Here is a 12,574-nt window from a genome sequence, read left to right on the forward strand (position 1 = left end):
GGGGTCTAGGCCAATGCCTGAAAAATAATCCCATAGCATTATGCTTCGTCCTCAAAATTTTACAGTTGGAAAAATGTATTTAGACAGGTATTGCTCTCCTGGCATTTGCTAAATCCAGGCTCCTTCATCATTCCACAGAACACTCTTCCACTGCTCCAGAGTTCAGCGGCGGCATGCTTTACACCACTCCATCTGACGCTTGGCATTGTACTTGGTGATGTAAAGCTTGCATGGCGCTGCTCGGCCACAGAAAACCATGACCAGCCAGAGGGGATTTTTATTGAGTCAGGAAGTATTGAGTTAGTAATGAACTGACTAGTTACAATTGTGGCATGCTATTATAGTACCATGCCCGAATTTAGTAAGATTTTTGGAATGAGCCATTCTCTTGGAAGTGTTTGTAAAGGCAGAGAACAAGTCTTGTGCTTGATACAGTATATAATATAATAAAAACGTGTGAGTCAGAAAATAGGAGGAATGATCCATCGTGTTAGACTATAAACTTGAATAAAACATATCTTTTATTGAGCCATTAAAAATGCTGCTACCACCATAATAAAATTCTTGGTGCACTACAAGGATCACAAGGATCTTGACCTACGCGTTTCGACATGCAGTCTTAGTCATGGTCTCAAAAATGTGTGAGTGATCTGTCAGTTACTTATAGTCCATAGGCTGCAAATTGGATTCACACAGGTCAGTCTCCTTATATGCTTTTGCTGTGTATAACTTTTCATTAATAAATAACCTATTAATTCTTATAAAATATATGGCCGGTGTGTGCTCTGATAACAACACGATGTACTATTAAGTATGAACTTGTTTGGCACAGCTGGGGGATGGGCTCTCAGAATCATTTCTCTGGTGGACCCAATCCCCTCCGGGTTGACATTGCACATATCAACATGACACAAACGGTTGTTAGCGATCCTTATTTGGTTGTTGATTAACAATGAGGGGAACCTTTGTGCCTCCAGTGTCACTGACGGAAATAACCTCTCCAGAATGGAGCTAATAATAATGATGCTCTCTGACTTTATCTGTGTATTTTAATGTAGGTTATGTAACGATTGTCATCCACTGAGCAAATAGAGTCGACACCAGGAACAATTTGTTCCTTGTTTGATTGCTTTGTGCCAAATAAAATGAAACTTTCACAGAACAAGTAAATGATTACTGTGTTTAAAACCAGGGAAAGTTATTAGCTCTGGAAACAAGGTAACAGCTCACAGCGAGGATCAATTCCCCACAAATGAATGTCTTGATGTTTATACACATCACATCCTGACAGAAAGACAATAGCAGCCCTGACGCTGTTTATAATGAATCTTGCTTATTTTTGCTACATGTAAACTACTTGTGATGTGTACAATTTCATGCACGCTTACGGAGGAACTCGAATATTTTATGACCTGATAGTAATTTGTTTATGACGAAAATTCTGTACTCAGTTAAGTTAGTAGCTTGTCCTATGGCAAGTACATAACATATCTATGGTCATGCATTCATTTCCAAGGAAACATTTTTCAGAGCATTTAAAGGGAACCTGTCATCAGTTTTTCAGTGTATGAACAAATACCGTCACCTATATTGACATTTAATTAAGTGTGGCAAAAAGGCTCAGTGCACCATTCTGTCCACTGGTTTTGCATGCCCCCTTCCCTCACTGCAGAGAAAGCTCTGGCATAGCCTAAATGGAACCTAATGCTATAAACCTGCAGATATGGGATTAATCTACAGGTTAATAGCATTCCAAAACTGTGCAATCGCCATACTAAATGGCTTTAGAATGTTATTAACCTTCATATAAACCACATATTTGTAGGTTAATAACATTTGGGGACAAGACAGGTTCCCTTTAAGTTTTGCCCAGAGTGTTCTTTTGAATTACTTCAGTCATTTATAGTTGCCTCTGTAGGGCAAAAAATTCAAAGAGAGCACAATGTTGCATCCAATAATCTAGAATTAATCCTCAATTTACTTAGGATGGGCATAACCATCACAGTCACAGCAGATGTAACTACGATTGGCCGGTGGGGTTAATAGATCACCATCAACAGTAGAAATGCAGCACTCTCGCAGCACTCTCACTCACATGCATGGTGCCGCACTCGTGTCCACCAACAAGCGGAGATAAAATGCTGTCTTAGTGTTTTCAGTTGGTGATGGGAATCAATGACCTGGCGAGGCTCTGACATCTGACCGAATCACAACACTTTGCTGCTGCACGCAAGGTCGATGCAGAGGATCCCAAACTAAAGAGTAAGAATAAGAAGTTCACGGACGTACATTTCCTGAGTAGGCCTTAAATTTACCGCAATTCCTGACTTGAGCAGCCAAAAAGAACTGCTGGCAGCGAGGTCTCTGGAGCAGATAAGGGAGGAGGGACAAGAGCTTCGCAGAGACATACTGGCATTCTTCATCACGGCACAGACGGGAGCCATTTCTTACATGTGCTGAAGGCAGTCATGGTTTCATAGAGGTCCCAACTTATATTTACTAAAGGGAAAGTTCATCAATTAGGTCAGAAAATGAGTCACTTACATTTTAGAAACATAGAAACCACATTAATTCCTAAGCTACATACAGGTATGGCAGGTTTGCTACAAATTTGCAATTTGGACTTTACGCCGTAAATCTGTGGCAATGCACAATGTTTTGGATGTTGATAATGTTTCCAAAATTGTATCCACACATAGTGAAAAAATTCCACTCAGAAATATGAGCACGCTGCAGATTTTCAGGTCAACAACATGATCATTATGTTGAAGAAATGCTGGAGGTTTTCTCACCATTTTATTATATAAGGTGATACTGTACATTCTGTGTTCTTCACAGCACTATCTGCTGCAAACTGACTCTATATCCGGGTTCGATGGAAAAAAAATGACTTTGATGATACCCTAGGAAAAGTGCTTAGGGGATATGATAGATTTGGTTTTTGGTTATAATGCAAGTGTAAAGTTTTTCAAGGGTTCACCGGATTCTAGTTAAAGGCGTTGTCCACTACTATTTAAAATATGGCAAAGCGTTTTTATGATGAAAAGCAGCTTCTTTTTTGTAATTACCTCCCTCTGCCTTTTCTGCCTGTGAGCGGCGCTATCAGTGGCCGCTCACAGGCATCACGTAACCCCTGGCTGCAGCCGGCTCTGACATCCGCTGACATCACGACAAGTCCAGGCTGCAGCCAAGGGACCCTCTTCCGCGTTCCACGGTGGCTGCTGGGTTGTGGGCGGGGTTATTCCCGCGCGTCATACCCAGCATCCACCGCGCGCTCTCCCTGTCCCCATTCATTGGGAAAGCGCGCGGTGGATGCTGGGTGTGATGTGGTGGGGTAAGCCCACCCAGAACCCAGCAGCCACCGCGGGGACCCAGCGCTGAGTCACGCCTCAATAGACAGGACGTCAGCAGGGGGTCACGTGCTGCCTGTGAGCGGCCACCGATAGCGCCGCTCACAGGCAGAAAAGGCAGAGGGAGGTAATTAGAAAAAAGTTGCTTTTCATCATAAAAACACTTTGGCATATTTTAAATAGTAGTGTACAACCCCTTTAAACCACTGCTTTCCAACGATGCCTAGACAAAAACACTATAATGTTCAACATAACGGGAACCTGCCACCATGAAAATGCTGTTCAATCTGCAAGCACCATATTATACGGCAGGGGGAGCTGGGTAGACTGATATAGAGTTTTGTTAGAAAAAATTCAGCATAACCTGTATATCATCATTTACACCTGGGCTCTTCCTGAGATTTTCATTCCAGTGGGCGGTCCTATCAGTGACTAACATCTCTCTGTGTGCACACTTATACAAAGAAAGTTGTCAGTCACTGATAGGACCGCCCACTGGGCACAAATTCCCAAAAGAGCAGAGAATTAAATGATTAAGGCTATGTACCCACGATGCAGAAATGCTCAGGATTTTTTCCGGAGCGTTTCTGCATCTCCATGGCAGAAAAAATGCATGCGTATTGTACATGCGTTTTTCCTGCCAGGGACATGCGGATGTGAAGCGTTCTTCACATGCATTTCTGCAAGCGGGTTGACAAGCGCTTTCCAAGCGATTTTAACATCACTTGGAAAGTGCTTGACAACTTGGTCACACTATATAAATCCATGCAAACGGCATGGATTTATATAGTGTGACCTTAAAGAATGTTAAAAAATAAAAAAATAAATCTATACTTACCTTCCGATGGCCCCCGGAGTCTTGCTTTGCTCCGTCCTCCCTTGCCGGCAGCTCGCGGTACAATACACTGAAGGACCTGCCATCACATGACTATGACGTCAGCGCAGGTCCTTCAGTCCACCGCAAGCTGCCGGCAAGTGAAGACAAGGAGACCGCGGGCCATCAGAAGGTAAGTATAATATTTATTTTTTATTTTATTCTTTTTTTTACAGGTTCTATGGTACCCGGGTCCGGAGGAGAGTCTCCTGTCCTCCACACCCAGGTACCATGCACACATTGAAACATTTGGATTCCGCATCTACAGATGCAGTGATGCGGAATCCAAGCGATTCAATGCAAGTCAATGGCGGCGAAAACGCAGCGCTTCCGCAAAATAATTGGGAGTGATGAGTTTTTCTCCGCAATGATAACCCGCAGCGGAAATATCCGCAGCATGTGCACAGCACATGCGGATTATCATTGGTTAGGCTTTGTGCCCACGATGCGGTTTTTAAGTGTTTCTGCCCAGGCAAAAACGCTGCAGAAACGCTTAAAAAACACATAGTAGAAGGCCTGTCATGTTCCCCAATGATAATCTACATGTACTGTGCACATGCTGCGGAAATTTCCGCTGCGGGTTATCATTGCGGAAAAAAATGCAGCATTACCAATTATTTTGCGGAAGCTCTGCATTTTCGCCGCCATTAACTTGCATTGGAATGGTTGGATTCCGCATCACTGCATCTGTAGATGTGGAATCCAAACGTTTCAATGTGCGGATGGTACCCGGGTCTGGAGGACAGGAGTCTCTCCTCCGGACCCGGGTACCATAGAACCTGTAAAAAAAAGAATAAAATAAAAAAATAAATATTATATTTACATTCTGATGGCCCGCGGTCTCCTTGTCTTCACTTGCCGGCTGATTGCGGTGGACTGAAGGACCTGCGCTGACGTCATAGTCATGTGATGGCAGGTCCTTCAGTGTAGTGTACCGCGAGCTGCCGGCAAGGGAGGACGGAGCAAAGCAAGACTCCGGGGGCCATCGGAAGGTAAGTATAGATTTATTTTTTTATTTTTTAACATTCTTTAAGGTCACACTATATAAATCCATGCCGTTTGCATGGATTCATATAGTGTGACCAAGTTGTCAAGCACTTTCCAAGTGATGCTAAAATCGCTTGGAAAGCGCTTGTCAACCCGCTTGCAGAAATGCATGTGAAGAACGCTTCACACCCGCATGTCCCTGGCAGGAAAAACGCATGTACAATCCGCATGCGTTTTTTCTGCCATGGAGATGCAGAAACGCTCCGGAAAAAATCCTGAGCATTTCTGCATCGTGGGTACATAGCCTTAATCATTTAATCCCCTGCTCTTTTGGGAATTTGTGCCCAGTGGGCGGTCCTATCAGTGACTGACAACTTTCTTTGTATAAGTGTGCATAATCATGAGCATTTCTACATTGTGGGCACATAGCCTTATACTAAATGTTTTCTCACAAAACTCTACATCAGTCTACCCAGCTCCCCCTTGCAGATTAGACGGCATTTTCATGGTGACAGGTTCCCTTTAAATAAGATAATCTTATTAGCTCAGAACTAAAGGTAAGAAATATTTAATGTCAGTAAATATTTTTCAGTGACTATGATAAGGGACAGGCGTTGCCTACTCTGCCTGCAAAGTCTTAGATTACGTGGTACACATGACTCGTTCACAAACACTCACCCTTTCTTGGAATAGTTGCACGGAGATAAACATGTTCCTGTTTGCTCCGACCTTTTCTCTTATAACATAAGATCAGTAGCCATTGGCGGACAGCCAGACATTTGCCTTTATCATTTTGCTTGTGATAAATTGTTCGATGTTATTGAGTCTATGGTCGATACACTTTGAGGCCCATAGTAGTAATAGACTTCTATTGACTTCATGTCTAAAATATTATATTATTTTTTGGACCGCTATAGACATTTCCTGAGATATATTTCAGCCGAGAATAGCAAAGTAATTAAAGAATAAATAATGCAAAAGGCTACAATACTGCCTTCATTATATCTCCATGCTCATTAGTTCTTATATGGAGGCGTTAATTCTACCTATCCTTTGACAAGCAACAGCACAATTCTGGGATTTACTTGTGTTGGCAAAAAAAAATATTTCAAGGAACCTTGACCCCTTTTACCGTGATTGCATCATCACTTCGCTTGATTTAACATGGCTGCTCTTGACCTTTACATAGAACTGCAAGCAAAACCTGAGCCTTATCTTAGATCTAGGCTGCTTGGCCATCAATCAGTATCCATTCACATTAGAGAGAGCCATTTATTAGTGTCAGTAAACTGTATGAAGATATATTAACCTGAAATACAGTACGTTGCAATATCAGCATGTGGTAAAATATACCGCCTTATGACAGCCCTGTGAGCAGGTCCTATAATAGTATTTTTTAATAAGCAGACATAAGGTTTTCCCTAGATTCTCAATCACCTGGGATTGAACATTGTTTCTGCCCAACTGAACAATCTTACACATTAGGTTTTCCTGAGCTATGAAGGTTTTAATTATTTTATTGCGCTTTATTTTTTTTATATGCATTATTTTGCCCTATGTTTCATTGATGTTAGTCTAAACATTATCTTTCCATTATGCACTTCTTTGAAATACTGCATATGTCAGTGCATGGGTATGAGCTTGTGGGGTCTTTTCACTGAGTTTTCAGAGCAGAAATTCAGCATAAACTTGAAGTTTTGGAGGAGTTTTGAGACTTGGAGGAGGATTTGGTGAGTTTCCGCTCAGTTTCGTCTCCGAAGACTCCGAGAAAACTCCATGATACATATTATATCATTATATTCCTTTTAAGACCATAACCCAGCATTAGCATTTTAATCCTAAATGTATCCCATTTCCTTCTGCAGGCCTTGGCATCTATCGGAAACTATGGTGTGAGGGTAAACACGGTGTGCCCGGCATTTGTAGACACACCTCTTCTGGAGTCCATTGACAAAGAAGAAAATATGGGAGAATACTATCAATACAAGGATAACATAAAGGACATGATGAAGTCGTTTGGTGTACTAGAGTAAGTGTTAATATTACAGTTGTACATAGTGGATATTTCTTAAGGAGAAATTATTGATTTTATTCGCTTATATACAGTAGCACCATCACTGTCTCCATTGGGGTCCACAATCTAAATTCTCTATATTTCTTTGGAGAAAACCCACACAAGCCTGTGGAGAACATACAAACTCCTTGCAGATGTCGTCCTTGATGGGATTTGAACCCAGAACCCCAGCGCTGAAAGGCAACAGTGCTAACCTGAGCCAGCACTCTGTCCATAAACTTTACCTATTAGTTCACTCTCTTAATTGTGCAGCGTCAAAGTGTTATGGATACAGAAGTAGGAGAGGAACACATGCTAAATAGTAAGTAGTGAAAACTACAAGTAGGTTGTCACAGAGGTTATCGCACCAGGACAAACGTGTCCATGTGCCATTTTAGGCAGAATGGACATCATAGAAATGGGACCCTCTTTAAAAATCCCCTTTTGTGAGCTAAAGTGGAAAAACAGACTTTGCTTTGAAAGCCCACATCTTTCCATGAATTACATTGTCAGCCACTTCATTCAGTGCATTAGCATACAGTTTCAACTATAGATTTCTCTAAAACAGCAACAGGGATTTCTAGAAGAAAGGTAAGGATTTATTTAGCATTAAAACACCTTTACATACATGCCATTAGGTTGGGGTATAAATTCCTAATGACAGATTCTCTTTAAGTCTGCAAGTGCACTAGTGGGCATATCAGTGCACTTGCAGTGTATGAAAACTTCACTTCTCCACCCTGGTGTTGTATGTACCCCGTTTCTTGATTAACAGTGGACAGCAGAGGTGACAATTAAGAAACTAAGAAACATGGGCGGCAGCTGCTTGGAGAAGTGAAGAGGAGCCATAGTCTGTATGTGCACTGATACATGCACATTGCACTTGAAAACCTGATCTGCATTTCAATGAAAGCCAAATTTCAAAGCAATAGCACAGTGGATGGTGCCGTAATAGGTACAGTACAGACCAAAAGTTTGGACACACCTTCTCATTTAAAGATTTTTCTGTATTTTCATGACTTTGAAAATTGTACATTCACACTGAAGGCATCAAAACTATGAATTAACACATGTGGAATTATATACTTAACAAAAAAGTGTGAAACAACTGAAAATATGTCTTATATTCTAGGTTCTTCAAAGTAGCCACCTTTTGCTTTGATGACTGCATTGCACACTCTTGGCATTCTCTTGATGAGCTTCAAGAGGTAGTCACCGGAAATGGTTTTCACTTCACAGGTGTGCCCTGTCAGGTTTAATAAGTGGGATTTCTTGCCTTATAAATGGGGTTGGGACCATCAGTTGTGTTGTGCAGAAGTCAGGTGGATACCCAGCTGATAGTCCTACTGAATAGACTGTTAGAATTTGTATTATGGCAAGAAAAAAGCAGCTAAGTAAAGAAAAACGCGTGGCCATCATTACTTTAAGAAATGAAGGTCAGTCAGTCCCAAAAACTAGGCAAACTATGAAAGTGTCCCCAAGTGCAGTTGCAAAAACCATCAAGCGCTACAAAGAAACTTGCTCACATGAGGACCACCCCAGGAAAGGAAGACCAAGAGTCACCTCTGCTTCTGAGGATAAGTTTATCCGAGTCACCAGCCTCAGAAATCACAGGTTAACAGCAGCTCAGATTAGAAACCAGATCAATGCCACACAGAGTTCTAGCAGCAGACACATCTCTACAACAACTGTTAAGAGGAGACTTTGTGCAGCCGGCCTTCATGGTAAAATAGCTGCTAGGAAACCACTGCTAAGGACAGGCAACAAGCAGAAGAGACTTGTTTGGGCTAAAGAACACAAGGAATGGACATTAGACCAGTGGAAATCTGTGCTTTGGTCTGATGAGTCCAAATTTGAGATCTTTGGTTCCAACCACCGTGTCTTTATGCGACGCAGAAAAGGTGAACGGATGGACTCTACATGCTTGGTTCCCACCGTGAAGCATGGAGGAGGAGGTGTGATGGTGTGGGGGTGCTTTGCTGGTGACACTGTTGGGGATTTATTCAAAATTGAAGGCATACTGAACCAGCATGGCTACCACAGCATCTTGCAACGGCATGCTATTCTATCCGGTTTGCGTTTAGTTGGACCATCATTTATTTTTCAACAGGACAATGACCCCAAACACACCTCCAGGCTGTGTAAGGGCTATCTGACCAAGAAGGAGAGTGATGGGGTGCTACGCCAGATGACCTGGCCTCCACAGTCACCAGACCTGAACCCAATCAAGATGGTTTGGGGTGAGCTGGACCGCAGAGTGAAGGCAAAAGGGCCAACAAGTGCTAAGCATCTCTGGGAACTTCTTCAAGATTGTTGGAAGACCATTTCCGGTGACTACCTCTTGAAGCTCATCAAGAGAATGCCAAGAGTGTGCAAAGCAGTAATCAAAGCAATATGTGGCTACTTTGAAGAACCTAGAATATAAGACATATTTTCAGTTGTTTCACACTTTTTTGTTAAGTATATAATTCCACATGTGTTAATTCATAGTTTTGATGCCTTCAGTGTGAATGTACATTTTTCATGGTCATGAAAATACAGAAAAATCTTTAAATGAGATGGTGTGTCCAAACTTTTGGTCTGTACTGTACATTTAATAATATTTTATACTGCCCTATCCTACACTATTTCTGTTTGTTCAGGGTAGAGTTTCTAACAGGTTCCCTTTAATTACTCATGTTATATGTATCCTTATTTGTCATGTATGAAACATGAATATATAGGAATACATAAATCTTACTGGATTTGGTAAAAAAAACTATTAATATGCTAATAGTACACAGTGGAATAATTCAATGTGCAGGATGTCTTTATAATGGCAGAATAATATATTGGTTGCAGCACCTTATTCTACTAAACACTGAACCTGGGCACATTTCTTACTATAAGCGACAGGGGTATTTATTCCGTATGGTTTGCTGGATGTATGGTATACGGTATTAATCATTATTTATTGTATACTTGGCAAGCTTCATGCCGCAATAGTGAATATTGTTTAACATTATTTGGCACATACAACAATTGCCGTTTCCTCCCTTGGGCCTCTTTTCTACTTGATTTGTAGTTGGTTATAAACTTGAGGGAAGTCTATTTTAAAACCTAAAGAGTTATTACAGTTTTGCTTTTTTTCTTTTGCATATAAAAGTTCACACGGTGGGAGAATGAGCAGGCGCATACTGAAATGTTAAAATGTATTTTTCTTCACATTTTCTTTAAAGAAATCCCCTTTGCATCCAAAGTTTGCACATTATTCTTTATCTAACTTTATCTCATCCTTCCTTCAATTATGTATGCTGTAAAGAATACTATCTTATTATTGAGCTTGGCCTTTGGGGAGTATCCTGCACAACATATTCACACCCTGTAGAGTGTTTGCCTCTTTTACACAGACATGAAGCTAGAAGTCACTGAAATGTATTATAGTTCATGAAAATACAGGAACCACGCCACCACCAACAAGCCAATCCAGCTAGAATAATGTCAATATGGCCTATTTCATTCCTTGCTATAACTTCATATTGCAAAATAGGACAGCTAGAATATGGTATCAATGTCTGATTAATGTCTGTCTGGCCAATGTGCTAGAACAAAGTAGTAAAAATGCTGGTAGAGCCACTCTTTTATGTAGCACTACATAAGTACTGTACTAGAGTACTACAGAGAATCAATGAGTCATATAATGCATTCACTTATTATAATGTAATTTAGAACTCTGGAAAGTCCCCCCCCATTCTCCTCTTCTTCTTCCTCCTCCCCCTCTTACCCCACCCTCTTCCTCCCCCTGTTCCTCCCCCTGTTCCTCCCCCTGTTCTTCCCCCTGTTCTTCCCCCTCCTCCTTCCCCTCCTCCTCCCCCTCATCTCTTAGTTCTAGGGCTTTGCTGGACTGATGCTACATTCCATTCAAATCACCAACAGGGGTTTAGGGGTAATGTTTCTCCTTATGGAGAGTGACAAGCCAAGCCTGGCATGTCACAGTGAGGAGACTTATAAACCATGCATGCTCATCTGGGAAATTAAATATGTAAATTGTCTCTTCAGAGACGAAGAGGACTAGAACTTTAGCGCCACCTATTAGAATCAGCGACCAAGCACAAACAGGAAATGTCTGTACTCTGTGCTTTGAACGAATTTTAGCAGGAAGTGAGGCGCTTGAGTTCAAATGATTATGAAATAGTTCAGGAACAGAGTAGAATTTCAACAGCAAGTAAATTATGAAGTTTCTACATTTCACATAAACTTTTAAAGGCATTAATAATCTGAATTATGGGAAAACTAATTTAAGCTTCATTAACCTATAAAATGTAATCTAGTTATCTTAATTATCTAACTTTTTTTATTAATATTTCAGTCCATCACTAATTGCCGAAGGACTCGTCAGACTCATAGAAGATGAAACTGCAAACGGCGCAGTAATGAAAATTACAACATCTATGGGAATTCATTTTGAAGAATTTAGTGCCCTCCAAAAGACAAAAGTTTAAACCTGCGAAAAGAAGATTATTCATTGTTGAACTCTAGCTAAAGTGAATACTCCTTTTTTATGAAAAAGTCAAAAGCATAGTAAAATAATCACAAAAGCAAATTACATAGCTGGAATAGAAATGAAAAAATCTTCAAGATAATTAAGTTAGAAGAAATTTAAATGCTTACTTTTAGACATCGCCAATCCAACATTCTGTACTAATTATTTTCTACAGAAATCAGACCTTTTCTGAAAACACATCTCCAAATTTCAAGAATAGATATACAGTTTAAAATATATATCCTGAGTTGATGGGAGCTTGCTGATTGGCCAATATTTCAATAACTAAGCCAGCTCTTGCTATGCATTGGCTGTGAAAGAGAATGGGACTTGGTTAACTATTAAAAAAGGGCCATTTTTTATTTTTACATTTTACGTTTATTAGGCTCTGGGGTTTGGATAGACCCTTTTGTCTAGTAGGGGACATTCAATTTGCAGAGAATAACATCCATGCAAATTGAATTTCCTAGGAAAATCTATGTGAACGGGTGAATTTGAATTATGTCTAATCTGTGAATTTCTACAGCAACATAATTGATTTCTAAAGCATTTTCCCCTATAATTAAATATGATAACAGTTTCCCCAACTTGTCTCACTTATTCCAAAGATGTGACATGTGCATTGGAACATCCTTTGAACTTCCAACAGATTAATATTTTTAAAGCTTTAAAAAACTGTGTAAGGCTTTGAATAAACTGTGAAATGAGGTGAGTTATTACACAGGTTTCTATTTGTAGGATTACACACTCAGCATATCATTCCATTCAAACCTTCAGTGTACGCCCGG

The 12,574-nt window shown here is 40.6% G+C and overlaps 1 protein-coding gene across 1 annotated transcript in view; it reads left to right on the forward strand.

Moving 5' to 3' along the window:
- HPGD (15-hydroxyprostaglandin dehydrogenase) overlaps positions 1 to 12,366 on the forward strand; it is an 82,375-nt gene extending 70,009 nt beyond the window's left edge. Inside the window, exons 6-7 of the mRNA XM_073643823.1 lie at positions 7,077 to 7,240; positions 11,613 to 12,366. Of these exons, the coding sequence (XP_073499924.1) occupies positions 7,077 to 7,240; positions 11,613 to 11,745 (297 nt within the window). The 3' untranslated portion in view covers positions 11,746 to 12,366. The remainder of the gene's footprint in view (positions 1 to 7,076; positions 7,241 to 11,612) is intronic.
- The last annotated feature ends 208 nt before the right edge of the window (positions 12,367 to 12,574 follow it).

Source organism: Phyllobates terribilis, unplaced genomic scaffold (genome assembly GCF_046119375.1).
Source record: "Phyllobates terribilis strain yellow unplaced genomic scaffold, ASM4611937v1 Scaffold_1__5_contigs__length_1240528914, whole genome shotgun sequence".
NCBI classification, from domain to species: Eukaryota; Metazoa; Chordata; class Amphibia; order Anura; family Dendrobatidae; genus Phyllobates; species Phyllobates terribilis.